An 18,803-nucleotide genomic window follows, 5' to 3' on the forward strand; every position below is an offset into this window, starting at 1 on the left:
GAGTTCCAAGTAGGCGATCTAGTCATGGTACACTTAAGAAAGGAAAAATTTCTAATACATACTTACAACAAGATGAAGATGAAGAAATTTGGCCCTTGCAAAATTCTGAAGAAACATGACTCAGGAAATGCATATGAGGTGGAGTTGCCAAATGGAATCCACATTTCTCCTATCTTCAACATTATAGACTTAACAGAGTATCATAATGATGGTGCAGATGAGGAGCTGATGTAAGAGCCATGTCCAATTCTTACTTCTAAGAAGGAGGAGATAGAAGAGATTTTGGATATTCATGTGGGCAGGAGTACCAAAAATAGGTAGTATGAAGAGTATTTGGCTAAGTGGAAAGGATGACCCATAGAGGACTCAGCTTGGATATCAGTAGTTGAGGTTTCCCATTTGGGATTTTCTCTACCATCCATAAAGTGACAGGGTCACTTTTCAATCTACCCTAGGTGTCTAATGTAGGAGCATCTAGGGGTATAAGGGCAATCCTGTGTCACCCAAAAAAAAATGTACCTAGACATAGTTTCTATTTCATGCATTTTCATTTCTAGATACACATTTGGGTCAAATAAAGGTTCCAACTCTCACAGTTCCACTATCAATGTTCTAGATTAGAGTATTTAAGCACCTTGGGATACATGTAAATGTTGGAAAAATAGGATTATGTAATTGAGCCATAATTATGGTGAATTAGAAGGTGTAAATTGGAGGGAGGATTAAAATTGTAATTTAGAACATTGCAAAAATAGAATTAGGTCAAAAGGTTGCACAGTTTGAAAGTTATCGCAATTTTTCAATTTCTAGAGACCTCCTAAGAATGCTTCAAAGTCAGGTTTGAGGCATTAAATGATCTTTTATAGGGCCAAAAAATAGGGGATGAGAAAATCTGGTCCATAAGGCTATAGAGCACTCTAAAAGCTTTCTACAAATGTAAACAATTCTTCAATCGGAGCTATGGTTCAAAAGTTATGCCTCCCAAAAGTTTGGCTATTGTTTCTGTGTTATTCTAATTTTGTACTAACTTCTAAAGTGACTTCTGGAGCCTTGTATTTTGGTGGTGGATGCCAACTAGCACTTTCTAGAATGTATTCCTAATCCTTAATCCTTTGGGGTCTATTTAAGTTTGGCATTGTAAAAGGCAGTTCGGAGTGGAGTTTGAGAGAAGGTACTAGGAGAAGAAATTATCTCTAGATTTATGCTATTGTAAGCCCATAGGACATCTTTTGGAGTTTGTTTACTTTGCATTAAGTGTACTATCATATTTTCATAGTTAATAAAGTTTTCCCTTTCCTGTTGTGTCCATTATATGCTTGGGTTATGTCTCCATAATATTTAGAGTCCTAATCCTCATAGCTGAAATATGTGTCTTATGTGGACTGAATGTTGGTGGGTTTTAAAGATCAATTCCCTCAAGTTTACAAAAGTTCCTAAATCTTCTATTATCATTGTCCACCCTTAGTACCTTGATGGCTTTCCCAGATTTGTGTTCAACATGAGTCTTGAAGTCTTGAAGCTTATGAACCATTTCACTCTTGTGATGAAGGAAGTAGACCCAAGTGAATCTTGAAAAGTCATCAACAAATGTGAGTATGTAACAGCCTTGGCTGACTGAAGTCACTGCAAAAGTTCTTGCTAAAACCATCTAAACTAACTAGAGAACAACTAGAGCTTAAGAAGACTTCCATTTATCATACTTTTCTTCGAGATACATACCCACTAAACATGATGAACACTCTCATGCAGAAAATTTGATGTTAGGTAGACCTTTGACCATGTGTTTTGAGCAAAGTTGTTGAAGATAGCAGAAGGAAAGATGAGCAAAATGCTCATGCCATAATGTTGTTTGTGAAGTAGAGTGAGTAACAAGGCTTGAGAAGGAGACTTAGGCACAAAGTGGGAGAAGGAATAAAGCCTCTTGTCATCATTGACTTTCCCCACTGCAACCAATGAATCATCTCTTAGACTGCACACCATCACTGAATCTGGAAGCAACTCAACTTTATGACCATCTCCAAGGTGAGAGTAAACTAATAGGAGATTGGAGCTTATGTTTGGAATTTAGAGAACATCTTTGAATTCCCCATTTTCCATTTTCACATGTCCTTTTCCTTCAACTTCCATTTTAGTATCATCTCCCACAAAGATGTGCGGTATGTTTGACTGCTTCAATGAAGAAAAGTCTCTCTTTGAAGAACCCATATGATAAGAGGCACCTAAGTCAAGTATCCATTCCAAAGAAGAACTTGTGATTTCCATAAGTGTTTTCCCTTTACCCTTTGAAGAGGTTGGAGTTGAATCCTTGGAATTACCTAGCACTTGAATTTTGTTCTTCTTGAGTAGATTTTCTAACTCATCAATTCTTTTAGTCTTGCAATGATGCTTTTCATGATTTGGATTTTTGCAGTATGCACAAAATAGTTTTTCCTTCTTTTCATTACTTCCCTTCTTGTTGGAAGAAGAACTACCTTGTTGAGAGGAGGATTGTGTCTCAGATTGTGATTTCTACTTCCACGGCTTCTTCTTCTTGTTGCTTTTCCCTCCTTGACTTGATTGGTGCTCATCACTAGCCACCAAGGCTTTGGTCTTTGATGACTTGAGAAGTCCTAAATCCATCAAATAAGATTGTTCAAGAATTAGAATCTCTATAAATGCATCAAATGAAAGATTTTGATAAGAAGATCCCATGGTCAACTTGTGAGTATTGAAACTTGAAACAAAGGAAGCATACTCTGAAGGTAGCCTCTTTAGGATGTGATGAATCAACTTGTCAACATTCATAGGATTTCTACAATCTTTAAGAAGTGCCCTATACTCATTGGCTTTGTTTATGTAATCTTGAATTGTCTCAAAATTCTTTGAATCCAAGAGAAGTAGATCGTCCTCAATCTAAAATTCTTTTTCTTCATCCACCTTACCATACAATGATTTAAGTTTGTCCCAAGGTGCTTTGGATTCTGCACAACTGGCAATGTGAAAGAAGAGATCTGTATGAACACAACTCTTGATAGCTCCTAAAGCTTGTTGGTATTGTCTTTGAGATTCAATAAGTTCTTTAGCATTAGTAGGTTTGATAATTGTACCATCAACATAAAGACTATATCCATTTTCCCTTAATCTACTCCAAGCAATATCTTTCCATGTAGAATAATTGCATGAAGTTAGAGGTGGACATTTAAAACCCATGATGTAGAAAATGAAAAGAGTACAATAGAGAGACACAAGAATAGAGTACACACCCCCACTTTTCACTTAATCAAAAGACCCCCCCAAAAAAAGATGCTTTGGGCACTTTATAAGTAGTGCGTGTACAATGGGCCACTTGTCAAAATGAGCAAAGTGGACTTTCTAATTTTTCTTTTACAACTACCATATGAGGCCCAAATCTATTAGTAAGCACTGTAGCTCATATTTACAAAAATTCTGAAAAGTAATCAAAGCTTTGCAATGCAAAAAAAGCCCTAATTCTGAAAGTGAGATTTTGGTCCACACAACCCTTGAATCTAACTTCAAATCTAGAAAGTAGACAAAAAATATGCACTTTCAAAAAACAAAACTTGAAAAAGTGACTAGATGTGCTTGTATAGAGTGTTTGAAGTTGCAAATGCAAGATTATGCAAGTACAATCACCAAAAAATGCAATTTTTGCAAAATCCATGCACCAAAACTAGGAAACAATACATCACTGGAAACTTCAAGAAATTCTACCCAATTTCAAAAAAAATTGCACAAGAATTGGAGTTCGGATGTCCAAGTTATGGGCTCGCAAAGTCAAGTTGACAAATTGAAAAGCAATCTAGAGAGGGGTATGGAAGGAAAACTATGTGATTAAATTTGATGGTCAAATAACTATCATAGTAGTTTTAAAATGACTAGGTTTGACATTCACATAGCTATCAAATTTAACCTAGTGACTAGCTGATATCAGCAAAAAATGCCCCCTGCTGATGTGCTAGATGACGTGGTCGTACAATCATATAGATAGGTATGCGTAGCAAAAAATCTATACAATGACATGTCTCTAAGGTGGTAGGTCTTGCATGGCAAGAGCTAGACATGTAGCAAGAACCTATTGGTTCATATATTGCTGAGTTTGCCAATAATGTTTCATTGTCATGGCTCCGCGTGTCACTGCAAGTACAATCTATGTGGGTGAATGAATTTTTGCCACGTGTCTATTGGAGTATGCCAAAGAATGTTTACCGTAGGTGCCAAATTATATTCATAGTGGGTGGGAAGTTTTAAAAACATGCCAGAAATAAGATTTAGCAGCTGTTAGAATCTTCCTCCACTTGCCAGAATATACCATGGGGAATGGAGTCTTTCACAACAATGGAAATGAGGAAACAGAGGATGCTAGAAAAGGCAGTTGTGATGCTAAGAAACGGTAAATGATGACTAGAAAATAGTCACCATAAACTTCAGATGCAAGGCTAGAAAGAGAGGCAGACAGTGCCGGGAACATGATGCAGGCCATCGGAGTTTGTAAGTGCTATTCGTCGGGGGTAATTTAACCATCACTGGAATATACAAAGTGCTAGTGGAATATTAGTTTGGCAATCACCGGTTTGTATTTTGCATGGCCAAAAAGGGTTTATTGAATCAACGGTGTATGGGGTTTAATCCCACATCACCTGTGGGTTGAACCTCACCATAATTTATATTGCAAAGACCATGCAAGCTATAATAAAGAAAAGTGCTACCACCAATTTTCTTGCTCACAAGTGTGAGGGTTGGCCAGACTTATTGAGTGGTAGCCAAATTTGTTTCGCGATGCCACTGGTTTGTGTGCTACTGCCAGTATATTTTGGAGTATGGTGATTTTGACTATGATGCCTATAGAAGTAATGCAAAATTCTCTACAACAAAATAAAATATCCCTCCAAATGGTAGAGCTAGGGTGTCATTGCTCAGTTCTACTAAAAAAATTCTCTCGGTGCCCGAAGGGAAAAAAAAATTTCCATGAATTTTGATCAAAATATGATGGAAATACAGAGAATGCAGATCTAAATAAATCAATTAAATTTGCAAAAAAAGACCATTCCTGAACTACAAATTGGGGCCTCCAGGTGCCAATTTGAAAAAAAAAAAAAATTCCTCACAGTCGACTTTGGGTCAAGGTAGCTGAGTTTATAGTTGATCTTCACTGATTCAACATTCTAGACACAATGAGGAGGTTAGATCTGGCTCTAGACACTCCCAATTTCTGTAGTACTTTAGATTCGGGCTGAGGTGCTTGAAGCAACAATGGTCTCGAAATGGCTATGTGATGAGAAAATCCCCAAGCTCTAATACCATGTAAGAATTTTCTTAAGGGAAAAATTCACCCAGGAACTAAGAACTCAAACACAAGCACACTTGTAGACCAGAAAGAAAGAGTATGATCAGAATGATGATATATTCATTCAATATGCAATGTTTAAGTACACTAGGAGTGCCTATATATAAAGGCCTCTAAGATACATATAGAATGCCTCGTAATCAGCATCATGATAAGTCATACAACCAAGCACATGTCCACCAGATATGGGTTATCCTCCATTAAGCACGAAAGTAAGAGTGGTGATGAGAGGATAAGCCTACAAGGGTGTAACACAAATAAGTGTTGTAGACACCATGTGCTCAAATAGAGTTGAATACTTCTATGTTTTCAAAATGACAACTCAAAAAAGTGCGCAAACTCCTAAGTGTCTCACAAAATAAAATAATAAAAATAATGCAAAATAATAAAATAATGCATTAACCTAAGTAAACTTAGGTAAGTGGAAATAGTAAATACGTATTTACACCAACACAAACTACAAAGGATCAAAACATGAAAATAAGTGAAAATGAAAGGAAACTCACCCCTCTAACTCCTGAGGTCACTGGCACATGTCCCAAAATCTATACCAGACCGTATAACACTCTAAAACATAGAATTTTATAGGAAAAATAGGTTATTTTATTGATTTCTTTCCAAAATAAGTACATCATACCTATCACCCACCTCTAGGGGATAATATAGGTTGTCCCCAAAGGTTACAAGGTTGGTATGAACCAACTAGCCATTTGGGGAAGAGTTTTTGAAAGTTTAACAATTTTTTAAGAAGTTGCTCAAAAGTTGTCAAGCAACTTTTTGAGCAACTATGAAAAAAAAGACAATCAAATGAAACTTTCTAAAACAATTTTTTTCTAAACAACCCAATCTACCATGGAAACTAGTAAATTCTACAAAAACAATGTCAAAAATGCCTTAAAACTTAGAAACTTGGTAATTTTTCCTTTAAATATCATGTTATAGCATGTTGATCGTACACAATGATATTAACTTCTCTCATTTTAGGGTTTGGAAAGTCTTTATATCTTCTCCTAGGTCTTTCCCCTTCATCCTTATGGTTTGCATCAGCCTCCTTCAAATTTTCAAAGGCAAATCCAAAATTTCTTGCAAAATCAACATTTTGCAAACATTGCAAAATTGCAATATAGCAACTTTTGGATTTTTTCTTGCTTTCTCTTCTTAACACTTCTAACTTTTTATTTAGGCTATCCCTAGCAATTCCATGCTAGGAACCCTTCCCTATGCTAATGAATCATCCCTTAGGTTACTCATTTCCCTATGGCAATGTATGCCTTGATTTTTAGGCCAAAATAGTGACTCTTCTAAAAATATTAAATGACATCCAATATCCTAACTACCACACCTACGTCCAATGACCCTTATTCTACTTACAAGGCTCACTTGGAACATAAGACAACAAAAATGAAAAGGTGAGGGCCGTGTGATTCAAGGTTCCCCTACACCTCTCTCTCTCTCTCTCTCTCTCTCTCTCTCTCTCTCTCTCTCTCTCTCTCCTATTCAATCTAATGAACCAACTAGATCTGCTCTACATTTTAATGTCTCAAGTATTGCCTTGTGGTCTGACTCACAAAATTTCCAAAGAGTCTTATTATGTGGTTTTCCACCATATTTTATCAAGTGGACATTTGATGTGACAAAAAAGTTCGAATAATGAAGAATATTCCTCTCTGTTTGCCAATCCTTGGATAACCACAAGTTAGAGTTCTTCATAGAATATCGTCTAAGCCATGTGTCGGTTACAACCACTGCACCAATATGGTACTCTAAACCTTTACCATCTATAATTAAGTGATCCAATTTTTGTTTGGCTTGGACAAAATGACACAAATAATAATTTTTCCCTTCTTCATTCTCTTCTGGTTCAATAATAACAAAAACATGGCCTATAGTGATAAATGTACAAAATGAAATCATTAATTTAGAAACTACTTAGGTAAAAGTTATAAAGTTACATATTGAAATTACAAAGATATATATTACCAAGTTGCACTAGACCAGACAAGCAGTCAAAGTCAATGGATGAATCCAGCTCTACCATTTTTAGTGCTTGTGGGGGATGATAGGTGTCAATTGGGTCCAAAACCCATATATCCCATTTGTCCACCCATTCAGTCAACTCACACTCATGCCAATTTTCCTTTGCACATGATGGACAATAGCATGCCATTTTTCGTGAGTGGATACTCCATGAACCTGGATCAGAGCTTCTAAAGAGTGTAACTCACTTGATCCTATTAGTGTGCAACAATCCTCATATGGTGCAATGTTATTATTATCTATCAATCAAAAAAATCTATGAACTGTAGACTCACCTTCCTTATCTAGACCCATTGTAGTGTTACACCACTGGACAATGGATTTTGCATCTATTAATATTGCTCCATCTTTATACTTTATTTCTTCATGAGCTAAGGCTCTTTTGATGCATGCACCTACACCATCATGCTCTCCCTTTCCATGACCAGCCTCTATGAAATTCCACATATATTAAATTCTAGACAACCTATGCATCCTACTCAACCAATAGAACATCCATGCATTCTTGAATTGAGATGCACAATTTTCTCAGCAAATAAAGTGTTGATGATATGGTATGCTCCTATTAGCTAAACCTCCATAAAATAGTTGAAAACAACCATGGGAAAACTCTGTAGAATGTGATCAATCATTGCTGATGTAAAAATGGTACTCCCTCAAAATCTTCCTATAATCCTCTGTACTTGTAGGTGAATACATGAATGTTATGTGAAAAAATATTGAAACCTATTGAGAAGTATAATACTTTTCTTGCACCTCATTTTGTGGTTGTATTGTGTAGTTCTCTATGAATTCTACAACCAAAACAATGGTATCTAGTGGAAACATATCCTTGCACAATTTGAATTGCAAATCGAGCCATCAAGCTCTATGTGTATGCCTTACATACTCGTAAATAATATTTTCATGAAAAATCTTCATGAACTCATACACTGGAATCTTTTCAATGACTAAATCATATTTTTTACCTTGTTTCTCATCTTTTAGAGTATATGTCACTGTCTTATATTTTTCATAATCTACTATTTCATTTCCAATTGCATGTGTACTATCCATATGTTCACAAGTTAATAAAAGTTGCAAAGAACCACAAAATAAGCACGTACCATCCAAGCATGATGTCTTGTAAAATTGTTGGTCATCCCCTATTTCACATAAAATTTTGGATATGAATTCTTTTGAATATCTAGGTGGCTCATTCATGTCACAATCCTGCAAAACAAACTTAGAATGCAAAAGCACACATATATGTCTTAAAACATCAAAATAGTTAGAAAATTCAATATGTATCCTATAATAAGTTGTGCATGTTTGATTTATCTTCACATAAAAATGTTTACCCATCTCAAACAATCTTTGACTTATTCAAATTTGAGGATACATACCAATAAATTTTTCTAAAAATTGTGTCTCAGTTGAGTCCAAAAAATGTTTCGCATGTGGGTCACAATTTTGGCTGCCAATCCTCCTTCTTAGAACATCTCTTTAATTAGGGGAAACATGAGTGTTATTTGTCCAAAAATCTTCAATAAATGATTTCAAAGCTTCACTAATTTCTTTATCCTTTCATGGTAGTCTACCACTAAATGTCCATAACTCATTTTTTGTTGGATCTTCCAATCTCTCACGCCTTAGCATGGCTCTCCTTAGAGTACCTCTACCAATTTTTAATGTTTATCTTATCTTTCTCGTAAGTCAAGCTTTCTTCATTTGTGTACTTACTATTCTTGATGTAAGTATTCATCTTGTGATGTTACTATCTTTGGTGCATGATAGAACCCACTTTTTCATAAGCACTCATTAGATTCTTTACAATGCTTTTTTTATTTGAATCATCCATCATTCTTAGCCCAAGAATCTTCATGATAGGCCTAAATTTCAAATTTTTCATCATTTCAACAAATAATTGGCATTGACCTGTAATATTTAATTCTTCAAAGAATAATCTCCACATATGATTAACTTTTTTTTGACAAGTACACTTGCTTATCTTGTTAGGCATTGATTTCAAAATGTTAGTATCAATATCAATGAAATATTTTGATCTTCTAAAACAAATTCTAGAAGGTATTATAATCTCTTCCATTCCCTCAACATTTTGAAAGTATCAATATCAATGGAATATTTTGGTCTTCTAAAACAAATTCTAGAAGGTGTTATAATCTCTTCCATTCCCTCAACATTTTGAACATCAAGATAAGCTTGAGTTCCTTGTGTACCTTGAATTGAAGATGATGTGCCTTGGCAATAAGATGAAAAAGATGAAATATCACCTACTTGATATGTTGATGTTGTGCCTTCAACATGATATGATGGAGTGTCTACATCATTAGATCTACAAATTAGCATTTCTTCAACGTGAGATGATGATATGACTCCAACATTGGAAGATGGTATAGCTTCACAATTTAGTTGTCTTCTTGAGTGTAACAGTCTCATTTTTTCTCTTTGTCTTTCCAATTCTTCCTCTTTGTTTCTTTGTATTAGTGGTTCTTGTTTCTCTTTGAAATTCAATTCTTCATTATTTCTTTGCAATTTTCTTTGTTCATGTAGTAGTTCCATTTTATCTCTTTTAATTGTCAAATCTCTCTCCCTCTCTTTCATTGTTTGAGTTTTTGGCTTCTTCCTTGGCATGATGATTATTTCTATATGTCAAATTATTCAAACATCTGAATTACTTACAATTTGTAAATTATAAATCATTCAAATACATATACAAATTACAATTATTTCAATTAATACACAATATATATTAAACAACTTGTCAAATTTCTAACCATTTCCAAATAACAATTCATTCAAACATACAAATTTCAATGAATTCACTATATATTAAGCAACATGTCAAATTATAATGAAATTTGTCTCTATATAATAACAAACAATATTTTAAAAGACTATACTAACCTTTTCTATGGAAAAAATATTCAAAAAGCCTTCAAATAGTGTATCCAATGATTGAATTTGGTGTTTGCTAGTTTCAAATAGAATGAAAGAATGTTCAGAAAGTATTCGAATACTTTTTGCTAACTTCCAATAGCTTGAAACCTATGTTTTCTATTGAAACAATAGAATACACAATAGAAAAAAAGTAGAATATGGATTAGCAGGGACCCAAACTTTTATTATGACCATTTTTTGGTGTTTTCATATAGTGCATACTCACTATGTGAAAAATAATCTCTCCCTATCCCACCATCCTCCATCCCCTACTCTCTCTCTCCCTACTCTCTCTCCTCTCCCATCCCCTACTCCCTCTCACTCTCTCTCTCCTCTCCTATCCCCTACTCTCTTGGGCTACTCTCTCTCTCTATCTATCTCCCTCTCCCACCTGTTACTTTCTCTCACACTCTCTCTACCATCCCCTACTCTTTCTCACTCTCTCTCTCCTCTGCCATCCCCTACTCTCTCTTGCTCTCTCTATCCTCTCCCATCTACTACTCTCTCTCTCTCTCTCAGGCTACTATCTCTATCTATCTCCCTCTCCTACTCCATCTCCCACCACCTATTCTCTCTCTCACTCTCACTCTCTCATCCCCTACTCTCTCTCTCATTTTCCCTCTCCCACCACCTACTCTCTCTCTCTCACTCTCTCTCTCCCATCCCCTACTCTCTCTCTCTCTCTTTCTCTCACTCTCCCATCACCTACTCTCTCCCCTATCCCCTACTCTCTCTCTCAAAATACACACTCTCATCCCCCCTCTCTCTCTCTCTCGCTCTCCCTTTCCCACTCCCTCTCCCTCCACCTACTCTCTCTCTCTCACTCTCTCTCACATCCCCTACTATCTCTCTCTTACACACACTCCCATCCCCCCCCCTCTCTCTCTCCCACTCCCTCTCCCACCACCTACTCTCTCTCACTCTCTCTCCCATCCCCTACTATCTCTCTCTTACACACACTCTCATCCCCCCTCTCTCTCTTTCACTCTCCCTCTCCCACTCCCTCTCCCACTGCCTTCTCTCTCTCTCTCTCTACCATCCCCTACTCTCTCTCTCTTTTACACACACTCCCACCCCCCTCTCTCTCTTTATCTCTCCCTCTCCCACTCCCTCTCTCACTACCTACTCTCTCTCTCTCTCTCTCTCCCATCCCTTTCTCCCTCTTTCTCTCCCTCTCCCACCACCTACTCTCTCTCTCTCACTCTCTCCCATCTGCTACTCTCTCTCTCCCTCTCCCACTACCTACTCTCTCTCTCACTCTCTCCCATACCCTACTCTCTATCTCTCATTCTCCCATCCCCTACTCTCTCTTTCTCAATCTCTCTCTCCAATCCCCTACTCTCTCTCTCCTCTCCCATGCCCTACTCTCTCTCACAAACACACACTACCATCCCCCCTCTCTCTCTTTCTCTCCCTCTCCCACTCCCTCTCCCACTTCCTACTCTCTCTCTCACTCTCTATCCCATCCCCTACTATCTCTTTCTCTCTCTCCTCTCCCATCACCTACTCTCTCTCATAGACACACACTCCCATCCCCCCCCTCTCTCTCTCTCTCTCCCTCTCCCACTCCCTCTCCCACCACTTTCTCTCTCACTCTCTCTCTCCCATCCCCTACTCTCTCTCTCTTACACACACTCTCATTCCCCCTCTCTCTCTCCCTCTCCTACTCCCTCTCCCACTACCTATGCTCTCTCTCATTCTCTCTCCCATACCCTACTCTCTCTTGCTCTCCCTCTCCCACCACCTACTCTCTCTCTCACTCTCTCTATCAACCCCTACTCTCTCTCTCTCTTGCTCTCCCTCTCTCACTGCCTACTTTATCTCTCACTCTCTCTCCCATCCCCTACTCTCTCTCTCATTCTCCCACCCCCTACTCTCTCTCACACACTCCCATCCTCCTCTCTCTCTCACTCTCCCTCTTGCACTCCCTCTCCCACCATCCTCTCTCTCTCTCTCTCTCTCTCTCTCTCTCTCTCTCTCTCTCTCTACCACCCCTACTCTCTCTCTCACTCTCTCCCATTTCCTACTCTCTCTCTTAAACACACTCCCATCCCCCCTCTCTCTCTCCTCTCCCATCACCTACTCTCTCTCACACACACTCTCATCCCCCCTCTCTCCCCCTCCCTCTTCCTCTCCCACCACATACTCTCTCTCTCTCTCTCTCTCTCTCTCTCTCTCTCTCTCTCTCTCTCTCTCTCCCTCCCATCCCATACTCTCACTCTCTCTCTCCCATTCCCTACTCTTTCTCCCCTCTCCCATCCCCTAATTTCTCTCTCTCTCTCACACACACACACACTCCCATACCCCCTCTCCCCTCTCTCTCACACTCTCACTCTGCCTCTCTCCTTCCCTCTCTATTGAAATTTAGGTCTTAATAGTGTGTGTGCACTAAATCACATATGCACTAAAGCGTGTACACACTAAAGCATGCATGTGCTATTAAGACCCAAATTTTAAAAACTTTAAATAGCATGTGTCCGCTATTTAAAGCTTTGCATTCTACCAAGCCTAAGGCTTGATTTTTCCTTGGGGACCCAACCCAAAGGTTTGGAGTCTCTAAAATAGTATGAGACATGTTTTGCTTCAAACATACAAAAAATAATTGATTTTTCTTGTGTGCTCTCCTTCAAGTTTCCTCATGGTTGAGCATTGATAAAATTAGGTTACATAACATTGTAGATCTTTGTGTTAGCTATATAATCATATAATTTATTTTTTATTTGAACTGTTTCAAGCCTTTCAACTATAATTTATTTTTAATGTATGTCCATTTTATGCGAAAAACCAACATGTACTAATTGGGCTATAGATTTGAGCTCATTCATCAAATTTCATAACAACTTAGTTTTTTAGAAACTAGACTCCATTCTACACACTTTTTCAAAAAAAAAGTTTTGATTATAGATTAGTTTTCAATCATTTCTAGGGTGAGCACATAGATATTTCACATTTTTTGGATGTGTCCAATTAAAAAATTACACATTATAAAATTACCTAAAAAACCTAGGATAAACTACACAGTGTTAGGTAACTTTTGACTGGAGCGATTAAAGAATTTCAAAAAAAAGTTAAAATTTTAGGGGGTCACACTTTGTACTATGTTACATTTTTCTGAATAAAAAGTGCCACATTCTGTGGCCCCCTTTTTTGAGGACCTAAAACTAAACCATTTTGAAAATAAATTAGTAGTTTAGAAACTAGATTCAAAGGACTACTACTTTTGTTTTTGTCATATCTTAAAATTTTAAGCATAACTATCTTCAAATTCTTCTTGAAGTTTAGAATTCACTAATTTCAAAAAAAAGGTGTCCACTTATATCCCCCTTTTGGCACCACAACTTGGTGCACTTACCCATAGAGAAACTTGGAGATAATTTTGAGATTATAATGACAAGTTATTTTGAAGACTTTAAGAAGTCAATGAGACAAAGACAAAGGATACCAGTATCACTAGTGGAGAAACATTTCAATGATGTTTATTTTCTAGTTGATGTTGATTTCACTTATGTTCAAGCTATTGTTCAAAGGGTGAGATGGCTCAGGCCATTGCCTTATGAAATAAATGTGGATGAGGCATCTGTAGCCATCATTTCTTTACTGGCAGAGGAAGTAGATAAGAAGGGTTCTGCATTTGGTAACTACGATGTAGCCAAGTTTAAAATCACAATAGACTTGAAGACAAGTTCTATGATTAGGAAGAAGAACAAAATTGTGAAAAAGCTCAAGGAACAATTTTGTCAAGAGGCAAAAGGAGATGAAGAAGATGCATTTTCCCAAGCACCACTTGCTCTCACACACGGTCAAGGTGAGGACCAAGGAGAAGAAAAAGTATAACTTGATGAAGTTGTCAAGGGAGAAGAAGCCAATGAAGAACCTACTACTACAGAAAAGAAAAAGAGAAAAGCAAAGAAGCTGGTAGCAAGAAAACCCAAGGAAATTGTGAAACCTTCACAACAAAATCCTACAATTCCTATCACTAGGGCTAGCACAAGAGCTATAGCTAAGAAGACTCAAGAAGTTGAGAAGCCTAAAGGCAAGAAAGCTAGATCAACTACCAAGGAAGATGAACCAGGTAGAGGCAAAGGAGGAAATATATAGCTCCAGCTGAATCAAATGAGACAACCAAATCATATTACAATTGGCAATTCAAAGTGGTAAGTCACAATCTCTCTTCTAATTTGGACAACTTGTGTGATAATATAAACAATAATGTTGATTTATTAGGGTTCACACATGTTTAATTTTATAAACTTAGGAAGATAGAAATGAATAAAATAGAAGAATTTTTGTATGCCATGATGGCAACTTTTAAGAAAACTCCAATTGAGATTGCCAACTTTTTACCAAATAATCTACATGACAGAGTTGAGCAAAGGTGGCAATACAGTCTTTCAACTGAAAGGAATATCAGAGAGACTACTCTAGCAAGAGTAATGCAAATCTTGAACAACTCTATAATAACAAAGGTCATTAATAGGTATAAGGGGAGATTTTCTCCAAAATACAGATCCTTTAACATTTTACAGAACAATATTGAATATATTATCCAAAAGACCACCTAGCTATGGAAAGTGATATATGGGGTAACAATAGATGAGATGAACAAATAGACACCTGTGGAAGTAGGAGTAGAAAAAGTTGAACAAGAGGAAGTTGAGGTAACAAAGGATGAATTTGTAAGAGAAGGACATGAGGAAGACACTATAAAAGAAGTAGATACAAAGGCTACAATTGAGGGAGAGCAACAACAAGATCAAAATGTACCAAATGTACATATGCTGAGAACTAGTCCCTCTCATGTGGACAAAGAGGATCAACATGTAGAAATAGTCAAGATTAAGGATGTCTATGGAAAAACCACTCAAAACATCAATCCCTTAACAAAGGAGGATATGAACAATATATTGATTGATACCACCACCAAGGAAAAACTATTTACTCATCCTATATTGGTGATTATGGATGAGATTTTGAAGGTAGAATTAACATTTGCAGAATATAAAACTCAAGAATCATCCATTGTCCCCCCTCAATCTATAGAAGTGCAATTTACAATGCCCCTAGTAGTATATCAAAGGAAGGACACAATCTCATCACATGTTAGCAAATTGGTGCCAAATTTTTTAGTACATGCAGTTTCAATAATTGAGAAAGATGGGACACTAGTTCAAATAGGTCAGGAAGCTAGTTCTACACCTACAACACAAGCACAAGGTGATACATAGGTTACAAAAAAGGAGAAGGATAGGACTAAAGATTTATTCTTGACTATGAAACCAGAGGAAGTGATAGCAATTCAGACACTAGTTATCCTACCAGATACCGATACTCCTATTCCTTATCAAGTACTTCATAGGACAAGTATAGAAGCTACACCATTGAAATCATCAAGGCTAGTCCTAGTACATCTAAGGTTGATGAGGTTACATCTTATGGTGATATCAACTTAGATGAGGTGATTGAACTACCAAATCTTGATCTTGCTTCAATCACCGTAGAGAAAATGGGCATATTGCAGGATGCTTTAGCCAAAAAGAAACACCAAGAACTGCTCTGTAATGTCCCCATTTTAGCAGTTGACTAAGTGTGTGTGTGTTAGCCTTGTTCTACATGGTCCCGAGGGCTAATGAAGGGTTTAATGGGATCCTGGAGTGTTTTGGCCTAGTCATTTCCAGCTTGGGCCAAACTGAAGTTGATTTACTCAGTTTCAAGCATACTTACTATTTTTAGTAAGGCGGCAAGACACAATGCAGGTCAATTTTGGTGATTGGATTTGATACTCCTCAATGAGAGCTTTCTGATGAGCTATCACTCACATTATTCAAAGTCTGATTGCTAATACATTTTAATGTCTAAAGTTTTATTAAAGAACGTCTAATTTAATTGTAAAATATTAAAGTGTTACTTTAATATTTATTTTATGGGGATGTGTACCCAAGGGAGATGTAAGGGGTATTTTAATATATGTTTTATATATTACACATATTTTATCCCACATTTCCCATATGAGTTGAGCGGACCCTTGGAAATAGAATAAAAGGAAGCATTTGTGGCTTCATTAGACAGGTTAAATATGAGAAGAAATTGGTGTGTGAGTTGCAGCTCTGTTCTTGGCATTTGAGGATGTTTATCCTCTCTTGTAACATTCTAGATGTCATTCCCTTGGGGTTTGGCCTTTGTAATTCTTTGTTATCGGCTTCATTATCAGGCAGTTTAGTTGCATTTCCAACTACAGGCAGATATGGTATTTTGCTCATATCTTCTTCACTACTTGTCTGACGCTTATGCCACTTTGAGGGAATGATATTACAAAGGTAGTGGACTGATTGAAGGACAAAGTTCTATAGCAGCACTGTTCATGCGGCACTATTCATGCAACACTATTCACGCGGCACTATTCATGTGACACTATTCACATGGCACTATTCACGCGGCACTATAGTAGCAAGTTCGAAAGCATGGGCTAGAGTATTATGTCAATAATATTGAAGTAATTAGTGAGTTGATAAATCTGCCATGTATTTGGTTTTATGAATTTTGAAAATAACATTTTATTGGTAGCAGTTCATTTCCACTTTGCATATTATTGTAGTTTCTTTCTTGCTTATGTTGTATGATACCAATTCCATGCAAAAAACACAACAAACAAATAAACATTTGATTTTCAGAGTTATAAGGGGTTTAAAACATTAAACGAAGAAATAAGAGGTTGAATGCAAACTGTTTGACATAATTCCTTTCAATAATTTGGTTAGTTTTTTGGGACATTCAGGGGTGCCCATTATAGTGGTATCAGAGCTATAAGTCTTGTCATCCTGTGAAGGTCTTATAGGGAATTTGGAATAGCTGGATAGAGGGAAAAGTGTTTGAAAAAATGTCAAAACACTAAAATCAAAAATTTTTAAAAAAAACACAAGCTAAGGATTTATGTTTGAGCATGCGATAGGGGCCTTATAATTTTTGCAATACCAGAGCAAGACAAAATAGGATTTCAAACTTGCAAAGCAAACAATTTAGTACATCCATGTAGGTGGACATTGAATCCAACCATACAGACATAGAGGAGATATTCTTTGATCAGGACAACAATATGGGTGATCGAGATGACACGAATACAGGATTAGGGGGAGGCAGGAATGTCAGTCCAGATCAGGGGGAGGTAATGTTCAGATAGTTACTAGATACATTAGAGCAGGGGTAGCATATGCAGTAGGTGTAGAATAGGTGAATGGACATGATGTTGCAGCTCATGGCTAGATAGATGGGTGTCAATATTAATCCAGGCGATGCCAAAAACAAAAACAATAACAATGGGGGAAACAATAACCATGGAGGCCAAGGCAACAACAATGGTCCTGAGAATAACATTAATGGTAATAATGGACACGGCAACAATGGGAATAAGACTGATAACTTTAGACATGTTGCACACCCAACGCGGATTGTTAAAACTCTGCTGAGCAAAACTCGCCACCATTCATTCTCATACACTTAATCTTCTTACTAGTCTGATTCTCTACAAGGGCTTTAAATTCCTTGAATTGACTAAAGACTTGTTTCTTACTTTTAAGGAAATAAATCTATGTCCTTCTACTGTAATCATCTATAAAAGATACAAAAAATACAAACTTGGAGATCGAAGGAACTTTTACAGGACCAAATACATCAGAATAATTAAGATCCAAAACATCAGAAGATTTGTGAGAACTAGAGTAAAACTGAACACAATTTTGTTTACCATATACACAATGTTCAAAAAAGTCAAAGTCAAGATTGCAATCATTTAACCCCTCAATGAGATTTTTCTTTTTCAGGGTTCTGAGACCCTTCTCACCAATTTGGCCAAGTCTCATATGCCAGAACATTGTCTTTTCTGCAGGAAGCTTTCCTTCCAAAGTGTTTGCATTGCCATTGGAACCAATAACCACAGAATTCTTCACTGTCGATTCAGATGGTGAGGATGAAGAACTATTACATAGAGGAATACATGCATCTAGCTGAAACAAAGTACCTCTCCTAGTACCCTTAGCAAGCACCATCGATCCTCTAATCATCTTACATTCTTATTTCGAAAAAACAACTTGCACACCTACATCGTTCAGCATACTTACAGATAATAGGTTTTGTGCCAAGCTTGGAATCTGCATAACTCCATTGATTCCCTTTACTCGTTCATCAAGAAATTTGATAGTGACCCTTCTGCATCCAACTATCTTCAAGTGAGAATCATCACCCAAGTACACCTTTCCACCATCAAACTCTTCATATCTTGAGAACCAATTTCGATGAGAGGTCATGTGAAAATATGCACCCGAGTCAACCAACCACACATCATCAGATGCATGGGCTGCCAAAGCTACGATGAATGCATCGCCATCTTCTTGAGATTTTTCAGAACCAGAATTTGAGGCTTTCTTCTTCTTCTTAGGCTCTTTACAGTCTTTACAGAAGTGCCCAGTCTTTTCATAGTTCCAACATTTTG

The 18,803-nt window shown here is 37.1% G+C and overlaps 1 protein-coding gene across 1 annotated transcript in view; it reads left to right on the top strand.

The window, feature by feature from the left end:
• Positions 1-4,310: 4,310 nt before the first annotated feature.
• LOC149529146 (WAT1-related protein At5g07050-like) overlaps positions 4,311-18,803 on the top strand; it is a 28,132-nt gene continuing 13,639 nt past the window's right edge. Inside the window, exon 1 of the mRNA XM_089808115.1 lies at positions 4,311-4,390. Coding sequence (XP_089664241.1) covers positions 4,311-4,390 — 80 coding nt within the window. The remainder of the gene's footprint in view (positions 4,391-18,803) is intronic.

The sequence above is a fragment of the Cupressus sempervirens genome, chromosome 11 (genome assembly GCF_028749045.1).
Source record: "Cupressus sempervirens isolate cs-2001-9-10 chromosome 11, ASM2874904v1, whole genome shotgun sequence".
In the NCBI taxonomy this organism is placed as follows: domain Eukaryota; kingdom Viridiplantae; phylum Streptophyta; class Pinopsida; order Cupressales; family Cupressaceae; genus Cupressus; species Cupressus sempervirens.